General features: G+C 39.6%; 3 protein-coding genes across 4 annotated transcripts in view; 2 read left to right on the top strand and 1 right to left on the bottom strand.

The window, feature by feature from the left end:
• Positions 1 to 4,678, bottom strand: part of sipa1l3 (signal-induced proliferation-associated 1 like 3) — a 78,311-nt gene extending 73,633 nt beyond the window's left edge. For both annotated transcript variants that reach the window (XM_014991043.2, XM_014991042.2), the window contains exon 1: positions 4,521 to 4,678. The gene's annotated coding sequence lies outside the window, so the exon portion shown is untranslated. The remainder of the gene's footprint in view (positions 1 to 4,520) is intronic.
• A 3,404-nt stretch (positions 4,679 to 8,082) lies between these two features.
• On the top strand, positions 8,083 to 9,708 carry LOC148155853 (uncharacterized). The gene has a single exon (XM_088011388.1). It carries the CDS (start codon positions 8,767 to 8,769, stop codon positions 9,706 to 9,708), a length of 942 nt encoding a protein of 313 aa, XP_087867514.1. The 5' UTR covers positions 8,083 to 8,766.
• A 3,597-nt stretch (positions 9,709 to 13,305) lies between these two features.
• Positions 13,306 to 17,553, top strand: part of map3k10 (mitogen-activated protein kinase kinase kinase 10) — a 34,788-nt gene continuing 30,540 nt past the window's right edge. The window contains exon 1 of the mRNA XM_015002633.2: positions 13,306 to 16,123. Coding sequence (XP_014858119.2) covers positions 15,175 to 16,123 — 949 coding nt within the window. The 5' untranslated portion in view covers positions 13,306 to 15,174. The remainder of the gene's footprint in view (positions 16,124 to 17,553) is intronic.

The raw sequence follows: 17,553 nt of genomic DNA on the forward strand, positions 1-17,553 counted from the left end.
CACTTATGCAAACACACTGGGGCGCAAGCGTGGACCTTGACACAGAGCAGATGGTATCCATGCTCTAACGGTTTGTCCTCCCACTCTGACCTATCAGGACACATCCATGATCATGATGAATGGTGTGTGAGTGCATGTGTTTGTTCCCCAGGATTCTGGAAGCGCACACTTTCTTTTATATTAACCTTTATTTAACGAAAGGATGCGTAAAAGGATTAACTGGAAGCCTGGCGAGGGATGATATTACAAACAGCAGAAGGGCTGCCAAGGTGTCGCAGCTGGGAATCAAAAACCCGCAGGTGCCAAAAGCACAGCTTTTGACGCATTAGTGAAATTGTTACAAGGGACACCGGTGTTAAGATTTCTGTTTTTCTCAAAAGGTGGTCATCACTAAAAAATAAAATAAAATAAAATAAAAAGCCTGCAAGTAAGTTCTCCAAAATGATTTTTCAAGAACAAAGAAAAAGAGGAAAGAGATCAGCAACTGATTCATTCGTGCGGAGATACAACATGGTGATTCAAACGAATGTTTACAGGCGAAATCACTCAGGTGGCCCACATCCAGCTCCCTTTGAAGACAGTGTTCTTTGTTCCTGCAGCTGCTTGCAATGAAACACCAAACTAAGTAGCAGAAAATATGAGATGTTCAGACTGATCCCAGATCATAAGCAACTGTTATCTGGCACCCGGTGGAGACGACTACAAGATGACTGCTGGAGGCGCTATACCATACCCAGTGACATCAGGTCGAAGCTATGAAAATAGTCCAGATTAGCTCAGATAATGTATCACACCAAGTTGAAGAATGTGTAGCATACAGGGATTACAAAGCTGGGGAGATGTTACATTTAGAACAACTGACAATGAAGTGAAGCAGAATGGAGAAATTTGAATTAAATTAGTGTGACTGCTGGTGTTTAACTGAAGCAGAAGCAATAGCAGCAATTGGGTCGTTTTTTTCCAGTGTCAACAGTGGAAATGTATTATCAGTTAATATGACTTATAATCCAATTGCGCCTTGAGGACAATAAATTTCTGTACCAGTACTACTACATAAAGATTACTCATAATGTTAAGATAATTCAGTTAAGTTGTGATTATTTTCATACAGCCACTTCACAACAAATCAGTCATCCTGAGACAGAAACGGGGAAACCCAATTCAGTACATATCCAGTTATATTCAGTTGATTACATAACAGCAGTTGGTAGAAAATTATCTATTTGTGGCTGAGCTTCCTTGTGTTAATTGGATCAAGTCATTGATATTTTTTTGGAAGATTTGTCTTTTTTTGTGATATTACAGTGAGTGTGACCAGCCCCCACCCCAACATATAATCGAGAAGTGTGCTAATTTCCTGAACCTCTAAAAGAAACTAGAAGAGTTTTTAAAAGATTAAAATAACCTTAAAATGAAGTGTAGAATAAATAAGCCCATACATCTATATTTTTTAAAAGCCATAACAGATGCCGAAGGTTCTATGAAGATCTAGACTTAAACACAACTGCAGTATGTTTTCAAACAATCCTCGGGACATTTTTTAATTATATCAGATCCAGCAGTTTTGCAAGATGTTTATCAAAAATTCCTGTTGTTTATAACAAGTAATCAAAAGGCATGCTTGGACATGCTTGAGCAACAACTGATGCCACGTTTCACAGCAGTTTTCCCAACAATAAGTTTATGGGACCTTGCTTTGGCAGACAGGTATAGCATTACAAAGATAGACGGAAAATAAGTTAGTAGCCAAAGGCTTTATATGTCTGAAAACCTCAGTGCAATAATTTCAATAAAACTGAAATTATTGTACAAATAGATATAACAGGGCAGGAAAATATATATGTGTCACAGAACATAATAAGCACATTGTAAAGAACTGCCTGGACTACAATTATTTTAGCTAACACTTTCAGTAACATGAATTCAAATTCTATTTGGCTATAATGTGTTTGATGACACTTGTTTTTAAGATTTTCTTTTTTTTTTAGAAAGTAAATTTAGTCAAGTCATTGAGAAACTACAACCCAAGTCGCTTCATTTCCAAAACAGCATATGCTGGCCAGAAGTTGCTTTTCCAATAAAACCTTGTGTTTTATTGAAATATTGATTTCCAACTCCAAGAAGCTTGACAGATTGCCCATTATCAGAGGTCATGAATCCTGAAGCAGACAGACATCAACACTTTTTAATAATTATCTGATTATTAATAACTTGTACCGTTAACGCAACACTCATCAATATTATCATATGTTGGATTTTTTCCTATCACACAGCCCTAGTTTTGAATGCAGTAGTTGTTAGCTGGAGTATCACTGCATCAGGAAGCTGATTGTAGCAAAAGGTCACAGAGAGAACGAGACAAGTGAAGAAAATGGGTATTTATCCCATCTGATTTCACCACTGCAGTATTTAACAATAATATCACCATCATGTGATTTCCCAGCATCATCCATTTAAAATAATGACTGTTAGTTACCACTATATTGTCAATTTAAACATCCAACACTGACGTTAACAGTGGATTCAATGGTGAAACAACAAACGCAACCTTCTGGCTCAATGAAAGTACCATTACAAAATAAATTATTGGACATTTATTCAAAAGGACCCAACATTCATCAAGCACTGCTTGTAGAATGTTTTATGACAAGTAGGCCTGTCACAATAAGTAATAAATCAATAATATAATTGCATGATATATTAAAACTGCTCAATAATTTCCATTTGCATTATTTATCGTTTTTCTCTTTTCTCTTGCTCTCTTTTTCTACCAAAACTGGTCATCAGTGTGGTGCATTGGTCTCAACTGGCCCTTTTTTGAAGGAAAATGTTGATTACAGAGACTTTGTAATTCATTTTATTTACCGTTTCTGTTGTTTTGTTTGTTTATTGTGGATATTTAAAATGTCTATCAGTTTGAGTGTTAAATGAATATTAGATTCGAAAGTTTGTTGAGAATGTGTTCTTGCATCATTATGGTTTTACCATTATATTATTTGAAGATGGTCTCAATCATTTGTTACAATAATTCCTGGGATAATTCATTATCCAGCAAAATTTGTAAAGACAAGAGCTAAAATATTTTTAAGCTAAGCATTTTTTTTTTCTTTTGTAATTTTGAGTCACAATTTTTCAGGTATCCAACTTAAATTGAGGGAAATAAATTACTCCAGTATTCTAGCACTCAACAGGCTTACAGCATAATTTTTGACCTACATAAATCATCTTGGCATAAGTTCTTTTATTGCTGTCAGATGAAACAGATTGTTTTCACATGCAACTTTTGAATATTGTGTTAGCATACCTGCAAAAGCAATAGAAGTTGGATATGGAAACTGCATAAACTTCTGCAGTGATCCATCAACAACACTCCTCTATTGGATTTACAATGTGCAGAACCAGCTGAGTTCCACACTGGACGTGAAATCTAGGTTATACCCACTGCACACAAACACTAATTTGTAATGCTGCTCACGTGATTAATCAGAAACATTCCGAAGCCAAGTAACCTGAACATCATAGTCACCTTTCTTTTTTTTTTTTTAGGATAATCTTTTTTGGAAGGTAAACAGAGTAAATGGTGCCAAGAAAATGCACAGTGCAGCCATGCTCTGCTGCTCTCAGGAATCCACATCCTAATGCTCAAGGTGCCATTTCCCGAAGGCTGGGAAATACAGCAGAAGCAGCAACACAGGATTTCAATAGCAAAGACACGCATCATCTTCCCCCATTCAGCCGGTGTATACACAAACACACCTGTGCAACAATGCGTTTGCAAATCCTGATCAAACTGACACAGGTCTTCCGACAGGTGAACCGACGGTGCGTGTCCACACACGCAGAGGAGCTCCTACAGTCCTGCTTTTACTACAACAATTAAAACGTGTTGCACGCCCCCTCATGACGAACCGTAGCCGCAAACAACCGTTTAAACCCCGCAGCCCAAACATTTGTCATGCTCCGCGCAGCGAAGCGAGTCTCCAACCAGCACAACTTCCCATTGCGGTGCAACTACTCGAAATTCAAAGCTTGTTTCCAGGCTAACTTAGCAGCCTAGCCTCGCTCCCAAACAAAGCTCCATTGTCTGGAACTTGTAGTTTTTTACCATTTTCCACTGGCCCTCGCAACTGTGATTAATTCATGCGCAGAAAAACTACAAACCCGAATTCTATAGAACCCCAGAGAGCATGCGCACTGGATCATGAATGATCAGCGAGGTTGTGGAGTATTTTGTAGTAAATAAATTATCGCGGGTAGCGGTAGATTTGAAGCTCCTCGGGAACTCATAGGTTGAGGTAGAACTCGGAGCTGGGGTACCAGCCTCCAGGTTAGACTGAGGGACAAACGGCTGAGCGGTAGTAGAGAGGCTGACTGAAGTTGGTTGGCTCAGCTGCCGCCGCTCGGTGTTTGCCCTGCTCGCTAACGTTCAGTTCTCTCGTCACTTTTCAGCTCCTAAGAATATTTGCCGCAGTTCAGCTAAAAGAAGCCAAAGAAAGCCGCAGAGACAATGAAAACCTTACCTAAAACCCGCTCCGGTGTGTTCTGTTAGTCCGTTAATCACAACTCTCTGGACGTCGGGGGGGAACAGTCGTTGGTTCACCGTCAGTCTGCAGCCTGTTCTCCGAGCGAGACGTTGCCAAGAATGCTCAACCGAAACCACGGTACAAACTGCGCCCGCACTCCTACCGCGCATGCGCAGACTCATTAGCTGCAACACTGATAGTAACCAGAGGGGGCAGCAGATGCAGAGCGCTACTGCTGTGGTGGCTGCATACTAAAGCAGGACATTTCAATATATAATTAAATCCTACATATCCATTTATGCTTAAACTTAAAAGTAATTATATTTCTCCTTCTCACATACATTATTGCTTTAAATTAACTGTTTATAAAATACACCAGCAATGACCATAAATGTCAATTAATTGTGAGTTTTTTCAAGAACTTATTTTTTTTTTTTGTGTGTAATTCATCCATTAGAACAATTTGGATTCAGTTTCAGCTGATCGTCTATAATGAGTGAAGCAGATATATTTTTTCTTAATGTTTTTTTTTCTGCTACTCTTTAAAATGGGTTGTTCCAAATTAATTCCTAACAGTGAAAGACATAGTTCCCCATTCCTAAAATAATTTTGCACCAAGCAAAAAAAAACCCATAAAGCTCTGTTCTTCATTATACGATTACATTCAAGATTTTCAGAAGTGTTTCTTTCATATCAAAAATCAGCCCAAACAGACCAAACATGATCCTTTTGAGGATAGATTAATAATTTATTATACTAATGTGCATTGTTTTCAGTTACCAGAATTATGTTATTCTAAGTATCGAGAATAAACACTGTGGACTATATGGATGGATTTCTTCTAGGGGAAAAACTGAGATATCATATACCTTGTAGGTTTGTAGTTATATTCCCACCCTGTTTTATAATAAATCATCCAAAATATATTTGTCAATATTTGTAATTAAACCTTATTAGCTTGATTACTGGTGTTACTAGAGACTTTTAACTATTCTTTCAATTTTTTTTATCTTCATAGTTGTATTTTTAAAAATATGATTACATCTCTATTTCGACAGCAACCAGAAACAGATTGGACTTTACAATTTAATCTATGACAAACAAAATGCTGAAATGTTAACTGGTAACTGATAACTGGAGAGTTTTCCGATATTCTCAAAAATCAGTCTAGGTGGGGTAAATTACTCATAGACAAATAAAACTGAAAGACTGCGGTACACTTACATTTGTCTTCAGAAACTTTTGAGTTTTCTTAAATGTAGATTTACATTGACTTTCTGAAATGTTTATTTTGATCAGATATATTGAACAACGGAGATGTGTTTCTACGATTATTGGCATAAAATTGGATAGTATTTTGATTTCATTTGAAATTGAGACATTTGTCGACTGGTATCTAGAGATCACAAATTGAATTTGAATTCAAGCGCAAGTGCACAAGTTGTTAAATAGCACCACCCTGTGGTGAGTAAAGATCATTTTCCCACTAATCTGATGTTGGTATACTTTCAGATAGGTTTTCAATTTCTATGGGTGGCTCATAGTTGACGAAGTTAAGTAACTTAAGGTGATTTTTTTTTAAATTATGCAATCGTTTTACTTGTATTTATGGTTTTGCATATCACATTTTCTAGACAGTTTGCAATCTATTTAATATTGCACCCCAAAGAAACATTGGCATAAACAAAAGAAAGCATTATTGTTCATTGACGTAAACAATATTAATCTTAATACTTATAAACATACAATTTATCCACCGTTTGCGTTTGACATTACGTTTCCAGTTGAAACAGAACCAAAAAGGACGAAAATACTATAAAAACAAATTGGTTTTCACTCCCTTCAAATACTTAATTGCACTCAATTCTTGCTCTAAAGTTACAGTTCTAATTCAAATCACAGACCAATATGAAACACATCTGGCAGAAAAAGAAATTTTCGTGGCTTGGCTGGAAATTAGAAACTCTAAAACTCATGTAGGCATACCTGTAAAATCACTTTTAAGACTGTTTTATGTCTGCCGTTGTGCACACTTTTTCTGCCACACTTTTTTCCTTTAATTCAATTTCCTATAAATTTTGTGAACATGCAACATTTGTCAATAATAGTTTTTTGGGTGATCTGTTAGGATGTCAGCGACTGTCTGCTGCCACCGTGATTGTGTAAAGCGGGCCGTCAAATGAAAAACTTTTGTTTTTGCCTTGTGTTTTGCTGGGAAATTTAATGTTAAGGTATTTTTAGCTTAACTTAAGCAATTTGGTCAACTGACGTTTTAAAATGTGTTATACAAAAATTTTGACACAAACATTTAAAAAATCTTTGTGTCAGGGGTGGATTTAGAAAAATATATATGGGGTGGCAAGAGGGGGGCAGAAATTTTTTCAGGGGTGGCTGTAAGGAACCATGAGTTTACCTTAATTTAGACAAAAACTTGTTTTTAATAATTTCCAAGAACAAAACAGGTATTGTGCAAATTGTACTGCTATCGGTAATACTATCTTTAACAGACTGAAAACATATGAAGGCTCTGAAGAGGCTAAATAATGCAAAAAGTCTAAATAAAACATCTCAACACTGCCAAAAAATTAAAGTATAAAACGTAACATTCAAAGGCAAATACAGGTTCCTTTACAATAAACAATCCTGAGTTACTGAATGAAAACTTCCTGATAGCATGGCGGCTAGCTGATTACTGCTAGTTCTGATTGGCTGTTTCTGACTGAGCGGAGTAATTATACAGAACAGGGAGGAGATCGATTATTTTTTCAGAGATTATCCGTCTCATGTTAGGACAGCGAAGGTTTTAATACTTATGTAAACTTTATTTTTTTAAGTTAGATGTTGCAGCTTTAAGCAGAGGTTCGGTGTGAGAGTCACTACCAGGTGGAGCAGAAGCGGCGCTCCGTCTGTGAAATATTACTACCTGTAGCGTAGCAGCGGTTCAACAGCGAGAGCAGAACCAGCGTCTGACACTGCAGCTCGAAGACTTAACTAATTTTGCGGGTTATTTGTTTAGCTTTCTGACCGTCATGCTAATCCGGGTGAGTGTTTGTAGCTGTGCGCTGCTTTACCTGCTATCTGATCCTTCATATGTCTTTTTACTGCAGTGAGCCTCGATGTAGCCAAACTCCGTCAAGTATAGCATTGTTTTTATGCCATATTAGATTCGTCGTGTTGATGCATTTTGACGTGCTTCACGCCAGACCTCGAGGTAATTTCCCGCCGCAACACGCCAACTTCCCCATTCACTCAGTGCGATATAGTTCTACATCACATCGCTTAGGATTTGTTGCTACGCGTTTGCTATCTCCAGCTAACGTTCCGGGCGAGAGGCGGGATACACCCTGGACAGGTCGCCAGTCTGTCGCACAAACCAGGGCAGTCAACCACATATATCACTATTCTGGCAATTTCAACCTTCTGCTGCTTCTCTTCCTTAATCATTGCACTAATCTTTTTATGAGAATATCCTACCTTCTAAAAAACATTTTAAATACAGCGGTATTTGTAAGAATGAAACAGTATCAGACGGGTGAAACGGGGTTTTATTGAAATTTAGTTAAACACACACATTTACAAATACAGATCAACATTTTAAATAAACAGACAGAAACCACAAAATAATAGGTGTTGTAACTTCTCCCCCACTCTGCGCACTAGGTGCAGCCAGAAGCGCACCGTTGATTGGTGGGCGTGGCAAATGGCTTTATAGTCCGGTTAGCGGCGGAAGTCGTGCCCATAAATCACGCAAAGCCTCATGGGGGCTAGGAATAAATAAAGTGGATACCACAGTAAGTGTCACTATTTATCTTAGTATTACACAGAGGTGGGCAGAGTACTCAAGAATTGTAATAATAATAGCTGTAATGAACTTATGTTGTTTATAAATTAGGTAGGAACAGGCGAGAGCTCCGCTTACGGCTTGTTTATTGTTGTCATAGCAACTCCTTAGCAGATGCCTAGTTACAAAGTTCAAGGAAGTGTCACGTAACATGACAACCATACCCGTGTCTGCATCCTTCGAAAGCCGAGTTTGTGGAAAAAAATAAAATAAATAAAAATCGTAGGCGAATTACATCATAGCGGTGCATGTATTCATGTGCTGACGTATCACAGTTTGTGATGTCACGTCCCGCCCTGTTGCGTAACAGGTGGACGGGGCTTGTATGACTCCTTTAGCTACAATTCTCCCACATTCGAAATCGGTTCTAGTGATAGCAGATTCGAGTGTAAACCAGCAAACATGAGTTCCTCAATTGCACTGAGAAATGCGCTCCAGGATATAGTGGACAACTCTGTGATTCCTGCAATCGACGAGTTTATCAATTATATTCCAGAAGAAAAGTGGGAAGATCTGGTATCTGGATGTCCAGATCAAAGAATCAGAAAGAGTATAGCTGATCTGTTGGACTGCATGACACAGGTCTGTTCAGAAGTGGTTTTGGACATAATCAAGAACTGCCAAACATACAACGACTTGAAAGCCATAGTGGGCAACATAATGTCTCAGGCTTTTGCTCGAGTCATGGGCATCGAAGAGCACTTCAAGTCAGAGAGTATGGAGATGTTCAACATGCTTTTTTTAAAGCATGTAGTATCGGCGGTCACATCTCCTGTGGACAAGGAAGATCCCACACAGCGGCTCCAGGTGGCTGTAAGATTCAATTCTTTGATGCAACACGTCACCATTATGATCCAGGAACTTACAGCAATGAGGAGTGAGATCGAAAAGCTGAGAAGGTCAAAACTTTCTTCACAAAAATTCTCAGAGATTCCAGACGATGGGGTGTCTGAGGAAGACAGGAAAGACACAGTTCAGCTTTTCGTGAAGCTATTGATGTCGAGAAGCATCAAGAAGGCAAAGATAAGTTGCTTTCCTGAGCACCTGGAAGCCACGGAAGAACGAGTTGTGGGGAAAATCTGGGCAAAAGTTGAGAGTCAGGAGTTTCAGATTAAGCAGAAGTGCATTCCTTGTCTGTGCCAGAAAGTTTTCAAGAACATCACTGAAACTTTAGGCTGCTCTTCTGAAAGGACGCTGGCCTATATTGAACATAATTTGGTTGACAATGTAATTGTGTCATGTTTTGAAAACGAACTGAAGAAGCACCAGAAAAAGAAAGACAATTGTTTCAGAAGATACTTTTCTCATATTATGGAAACATTGGGACACATTTTCACTAAATAAGAGACCTGGAGAACACCAAGAGGAAGTTGTTCCTCTGAAAATAGCAGTGAAAGTAGAAGTGATTACAAATTTCAAGGCTCTAGTGCTAAGAAGTCAGAGGTAAAATTTGCTACATCTTTGACATAAGTGTATTTCAACCTGGAAAGATTCACACAGAGTGAAATTTGTTATTAGAAAGTTTACGAAGGAGGAGCATGACGAGGTGATTGGCTGGACAGGTGAGATGAAAAGTCTTCCAGTTTAAATGTATGCCCAGGCTTCATTTCAACATGCAAAGACTCATACAGAGAGAAAGTGGCTTTTAGAAAGTTTGACAAATAATATTTTGTCAAATATTATTTGACAAATTTGCATGTTCTCCCTGTGCATGCGTGGGTTTTCTCCGGGTACTCCGGTTTCCTCCCATAAAAACAGACTATTAGGTTAATTTAGCAGAAAATGTAATTTGTTGCCTTGCAGCAAGAAGGTTCTGGGTTTGATTCCCGGCCCCAGTCTTTCTGCTTGGAGTTTGCATGTTCTCCCTGTGCATGCGTGGGTTTTCTCCGGGTACTCCGGTTTCCTCCCATAAAAACAGACTATTAGGTTAATTTTGCAGGGGCGGATCTAGAAAAATATTTATGGGGTGGCAAGAGGGGAGCAGAAATTTTTTCAGGGGTGGCTGTATATATATATATATATATATATATATATATATATATATATATATATATATATATATATATATATATATATAAATTCCCTTCTCACCCTCCGCGGGTGGTCTCTTTCATCCTCTGAGCTCGGGTCCTCTGGTAGAGGACCCGATATATAAATATATATATATATGCTAAAAACAGTATTTCGTGTGTGTATACTATATACACACACACACACACACACACATATATATATATATACACTGCTCAAAAAAAAATAAAGGGAACACTCAAATAACACATCCTAGATCTGAATGAATGAAATATTCTCATTGAATACTTTGTTCTGTACAAAGTTGAATGTGCTGACAACAAAATCACACAAAAATCATCAATGGAAATCAAATTTATTAACCAATGGAGGCCTGGATTTGGAGCCACACACAAAATTAAAGTGAAATGTTCCCTTTATTTTTTTGAACACACACACACACACACACACACACACACACACACACACACACACACACACACACACACACACACGAAATACTGTTTTTAACTTGCATTGTTTCAAAATGATCTTCATGTAGCACTGAGAGGCTTAAATACAATTTCTTAATATAGTATAGTTAATTATTTTTACATCTTTCATACTCCTGCTAATTGATATGTATTACTGGACTGGACAGCGCCTATTGGTTGCTATGTGATTCATTGTGTCCAGAAAACCATTTAATCCCAATACAGGACAAGGAGAAATCTGTCACGAAAATATTAGTATCGCCATCATTTGTTACTAGATATATCTATTAAATACAACTTAAAATAAAGATTAGAAAACTGATGTTTGATAAATTGTCCATGATACAAATCTATAAACAGTTTAGTTTCTGTTAGTTCTGTCAAGATGCAAGAAGGGGCGAATTTCTATTTATATTGGTCAAACATTTTATTTTAAATATGCTGTAGGAGCCGTAGTTTGACAACTGTTATAAATATCACCACGTTTTGCAAACACAGGGGATTAGTTCAGTTTTTGTCACTTGTTTTTAGGAATTGCAGCGGCTGCAGTGCGCCACAATAAAGCTGATAAACAGGTGAAGAACCAAACTAGACATAAGCACTTCTGATTGTTTGCCAAGCCAAACATCCAATAAAAGTTCCACCAAGCCACTTCCGAGACACTGGGTTCATGTTTCTCGACAAGGGCAAAAGAAGGTTCATTGTCCAAACTTATTGATTGTTCTTGGTGATTTATTTTCCTCTTTTACCAAACAATTACAGAGATCAAACTTTCATTTGTTCTCATGCTACCACTCTTGCTCTGGTAAAAAACATCGGCCCCAAACCCAAATGCCTGCTGGTCCTTCACCAGGCCCCTGCACTTATAGAAAGTGGATTGAGCCACATTACTTCCTGTCTAAATTTAGAAAATAAATAAGAAAAATAATAAAACAATAAATAAATAAAATCAACAATTATCAACCTACAAATAAACTCTGTAAATAATACAAAAAATAGAAATTTAAGAATAAAGTAACAAAATTCAAATGGATAAAGAAATAAAGAAAAAATAGCTCTAACAACTTCTATTCCGCCTTTTCTCGCTCTGTATGTCGGTACTACGCACGACCCGTTGCCATGGCAACCGGCAAACAGCTCAACGACCAGTTAGAGCACAGATGACCGATCAGGGGAATCAAAACCAAAAAGCAAACATTTCCCACACAAAAAGTAGCAAAAACACTAAAACAGAACATCCAGTCTGTTGCTTTATGTTGTCAGGCTTACTGTCTATATTGTGATTATTATTAAGTTTTCGCCTGATCACCGCGGTGGTTGATTAGCTGATTTAAACAGCTGTTCTACTGATGACTTGGTGGGCGGGTTGTTTAGTGCTAACGGAACCAAAACACACCGAACTGCGCAGCACATGCTAAGGTTATCAAAGTCAATAACAGGCTAACAGTTAGGCTAGTATAACTGACCCACTGCTCACTTGTTCAATCTTTTCTTTAACTTAAATCGTTTTCCTCACCTGTGAAATCTGAAGCCCTTATTAGCAGTGGGTGTCAGGTTACATTGTGTTGCATTCAATGTTGTCGGAAAAAAAGAGTTTCATGCGCTTAATGTCCGATTTGCCATAACTATTTATTGAATTCATTGTCGCTAGCTGGGGTGGCAACAAGGGTGGCAAGGCTCTTGTTTGGGGTGGCAACTGCCACCCCATGCCACCCCAGTAGATCCGCCCCTGCTTTGTGTGTAATAAATCTACATGCAATGCAGGTTTCACTGGTTGAATCGAATCACTGACATAAATAACTTGCATCATTCAAGCGTGTTAGTAAGAAACTGGAGTTATACACAATGCTTGTATTTCATTAAAAACACACCAGGGAGCAGTATGGATTCATAAAAGTTCCAGAGCGCTAGCATTGGTCAGATTTTGATTTATTTAAAATGTTAATTTATTTTTGATGTTGTTTGATTGTATATTTTAAAATAATCAAGACATTTTAGAGGGTAATATGTGTCAATTCAATTCAGTTAATTTAACTACAACATCCTCAAAAAAAAAAAAAAAAACGTTGATTACATTCATAAATTAGGTCTTGTGCAGTCATTATGAATCACAGAAAATGTGTGAATTAAACCTGAATATATTTTTGTCAAGCTTTATGAAAATATTGCACCATTTTTATGTTTTTATATATTTAACGCACTACAATGCAATCCATATTATAGTGGAGTAATTTGAATATTATTTTGTGGAACGAATGAATTATATCTTCAGTGTTATCAATCCCTGGTTAATACAAACATAATATTGCTAATTATGTCATTGTATCAGCTGCCAAAATGATGTAGGTCAGAAAGAGAGACCTTCTCAACTACATTACCCACAATGCACCAGCACCGTTTCTCATTATTTTTACAGGACCGCCCTCTCTGCCCAGGCTGAGGTGAACTGCAGATTTGCACACGCACGGAGAAGGGATGGCTACAGATGAAAACGCAAGCAGCGGCCATCCGGATGACTTGAAGATCGAAAACATCGGAAGCGCTCGCTCCCGTGAACGTGCACGCCACTGCCCGGTGTGTTTGGATGCAAAGTCAGCCCACAGACTGACAGCTCCGAGCTCGGGAGCGGAATAGTGGAGTCTACGCCTTATTTGGAGGATAAAACCCGCTTGGATACGGTGAAACGCTCCGGAATGAAAACACCCACTAAGCGGCAATGACCGCTTTAATTTCCTTCGGAATTTAATTGGGGTTTCGGATCCTAATGAAGACGCCCCTGCGACTGTTTCTGTGGATGTTGCTGCCTTCAGTGTCCAGGTTACGTTTCAGGATAAAATAAAGAAGTCAGAGGCGGAAGACGCGTCATACACGTATTAGAATATTTTGTATTATTATTATTATTATTTAGAAAAGAACATGGCTACAGTGGACTCGGATCTCAGCCAGCTCCATGCAAATCTTCGCTGACAATATTTTCCACCTTACTGAACCGAGTGACAGCCTCCATCTCTGCTAAAGAAGATATTTACACAGCCTCCGTCACAGCCGAACATGCAATTCTTCCCCTGAACGTGACACAATAATGATAAATGCTTGTATTTATCGGTCTCCAGCGAAGAAGGACTTCTCCTGCAGCAGACCTAATGTAGCCCCGCAGCAGCAGAGGCGATTGATGCAGGCCGCTGCGCACGCACGGAGGCAGGTTTGTTGCGCTCAGGCTGCTCTGGATGCTGAACATGGTGCCACTTCACTGCCCCGCAGCAGTCACTGAGTACCTGCTGCCACTCAGCCGTCGGCCCGTCTCTCTCATCCCCGCTCAGCTGTATTAAAATGGACGAGGCCCCTTTGTCTGAAGCCTTTCAGGGACGCTTAACCGGCTAACGAGGTGGCCATGCGTGGATAGGATTTAGCCCGCACCGGCTCGTGGAGATGTAGGGCGAAGATATCCGCGGATATTTCAACGCAGAGGAGAAAGCAACCCACATTCATGGAGACGGCTGGCGGGGGAGGTGCATCGGCTGGATGAGAAATAATGTGAACCCCCCTCCTGCACAGAGGATTTCACTCGGCTCATGCACTTGCTTTGGCTGTTACTGGCAGCCTAATAATTTATTTTCCTTACTGAAATTAATCTGACAGTCAGCTGTGGCTTCATTGTCACGCCAGCAACTGGTGAAGCTGCCTCTGATCTCTCGGGGTTCATTTTTAATTGGCTGAAATTAAGCAAACTAAAGCCAAGAACGAAAATCTCCAAGGTCATAATTGAGCTCAGATTTTTATTTTATTTTTTATTTTTTTTATTGAATACGTTTCCTAAAACCTAGGAATGAATTTTTCACAGTTGTGCACATCCTTCACTAAATATTTGCTATTTGCATCATCTAATGCAAAACCACAGTGATGGCAATCCGTTTTTTTTAATATAAGTAGCCATGAATACCTACTGTTTTCTAATTTACCGGGAATTTGTGTCAGCTTTCAAAAGACTCATCAGTCCATGCAAACAACCCGTTTTCTAGGAAATCCTGTCATGGATCTGCCCTGCTGCCCTGTCATTGTTTGACCTGAAGTACATTACCCCTGTGTGAACCTGCCTTTTGGCAATACCTGCTACTTGCGCATTGTGTTGCAACTGTACGATTTAGCACAAATTCATAAATGAGATGCAGTGAGGGGGGAGATCCCCTGATCTGGGCTCCTTCAGGCTGGTCGAGACCACTTTGTCTCAGTCCATGGGCCTTGTGAGGATTTCGTGCCTGAGTTGACACAGGGCCAGCCCATAGCTTCAAACAGCAGTGAGGCTGCCATGAATCCATACGGAAGAACAAGCAGCACAGCCACCCCGCAGCTGTCTTGCACCAGCTGCGGGGGCTGCTGCTCACCGCCTCCCCCTTGCCTCGTCCGGCCTGGGCCCCCGTCCTCTTCGACCACTACCTCCTCCTCTTCCATGCCCCCGAGCATGACCCCTCCACCATCAATGTCCCCCGTTCCGTTCGTGCAGGTGGAGAACGGAACCAGCTGGAACTCCTCTACCGTCTCGTCCTCGGACTCTCCAGATTCCCATCCTGGTCGCCGATGCGGGGTTAAAAACCCCAACCCTTACTGGACGGCGGTGTTTGATTATGAGGCCACGGCAGACGAGGAATTAACCCTGCGACGCGGTGACCTGCTCGAGGTCCTCTCCAAAGACTCCAAAGTGTCTGGGGATGAGGGCTGGTGGACAGGAAAGATCCAGGACAAGGTGGGTATCTTTCCGAGTAACTACGTCACCAGAGGAGACGCTGCCAGTTACCAGCAGCTGAAGGTCGGGAGCCTGGTGGCGGTTCGGGTGAGTGATTCCCCCTTGGAGATTGACTTCTCAGAACTGACCCTGGAGGAGGTGATAGGAGCCGGCGGGTTCGGGAAGGTGTACAAAGGAGTTTGGCGGAGAGAGGAGGTGGCTGTGAAGGCTGCCAGGCAGGATCCAGATGAGGATATTAGTGTCACAGCGGAGAGCGTGCGGCAGGAGGCCAGGTTGTTTTGGATGCTTCGTCACCCCAACATTATTGCTCTCCGCGGGGTTTGCCTGAAGGAACCCAACCTCTGCTTGGTGATGGAGTACGCCAGAGGAGGGGCTTTGAACCGTGCACTGGCTGGGAAGAATGTTCCCCCGAGGGTTCTGGTGAACTGGGCCGTGCAGATTGCCACTGGCATGGATTACCTGCACAACCAGGCGTTTGTACCAATCATCCACAGAGACCTCAAGTCCAGCAATAGTAAGTACTTTAACTTTTAATAATCTGTACTGATGAGATTAGCAACGACCAAAAGGGATTTTGGCTCATTACAAATATAAAATTTGTTTGTTGACCTCTCTTGCCATTACTCCATATCTTTAACATGAAATGCACTGCAGTTAAAATACTTGTCACCAAGCTTTTTCATAGTGTGCTGTAATTCTTCTTTTAGATAGAGGCTCTCTATTTAGTGGTTAAAGGATATCGACTGATTTTGGTTCAAAGCATGTCCACCTTTTGCAAAGTCACATTTACCAAGATAGATGGACAGTTATTGTGTTCTTTAACTTTATCTGGAGGGAAAATGTGTTAAAAACTGTAACTCTTAGTTTATGACATCTTCAACCCCCCGACAATAAATCCACAGTTGGGGCTGTTGGCTCCAAAGAGCATCAGTAAATCTGATAATATAATTGAATTTGATAATTGACAGCTGTACAATCACACTGCTTTGTGTAAGTCTTCACAACCATTATCTATAGTTAAAAGCCTTTAAGGCTACTTCTTATTATACACAACAGATGTATAAAGTGTAATTTTAATGTGTAACGGCATCTCAGGGCAACACAGAGACACTCAGGATAAACAACCACACATTTATACCTAAAAGTCATACTTTTGGACTTTGGGAGTACATGGGGAGAACATGCAAATCCAAATATCTTTAAAAACTATTTACATGAAGGCATGTCTCTGACCTTTTATTTTATTGAAATCAAGCTAAAGCACAGAAAGAACATTCTGTTTGTGGATTTTTATCAATTCTCCTTAAAAGTAGAACATTTTTAAAGTTTCAATCCATCGAATGAACATGGAATAAAATCTTTTCCCATATTTGATGAGCTTGAGTTGGAAAAAACTGACTGATTCTGATCATTGGTCAGTTGACTGACAGATGTTTACTTTCTTTATCCAAGTATGTTGAGTGACATGCTACTTTTATTTCCTGATCGCACTTTTAGTTGTACAATGTATGATTTTAGTTTGCTAAAAAAAAAAAAGATTTCCACATTCTTTATCTAGAAGCGATTAGAAACAATCACTTCTAGAAAATCATGGAAATGTGGTGATGTTTATAACGTAGTTTGCATTGTGAAGCGATATGGCGGCTTAATGTTTTTATCATGTAGTTTTAAATGAAGATGGAAAACAGCCTCCTCTCTTGCTCTCTCAATAAAAGAACTGGACTTTAGTCTTCCAGATATAATCTCAGACACTGATAACATTTTGCCTTTCGTAGCTGTTGTATCGAGGGGGTTGGAAAATAGAAAATTCCAGTTTACAAGACTCTTCTGCTACGCATCACATTATCATTTGTAGTGGAGGAATAAAGCACATATTTGTTCTGTTTCTCTCCCAGAGCAGCACAGCTTGACTCAGCTCTTTACTGTTTGTATATGAAGCTGTTT

This window comes from Poecilia mexicana, unplaced genomic scaffold (assembly GCF_051168715.1).
Source record: "Poecilia mexicana isolate PSO_F unplaced genomic scaffold, ASM5116871v1 scaffold_13, whole genome shotgun sequence".
In the NCBI taxonomy this organism is placed as follows: domain Eukaryota; kingdom Metazoa; phylum Chordata; class Actinopteri; order Cyprinodontiformes; family Poeciliidae; genus Poecilia; species Poecilia mexicana.

Coding starts and splice junctions, on each gene's coding strand:
- LOC148155853 (XM_088011388.1), top strand. CDS start 8,767: ATGAGTTCCTCAATTGCACTGAGAAATGCGCTCCAGGATATAGTGGAC.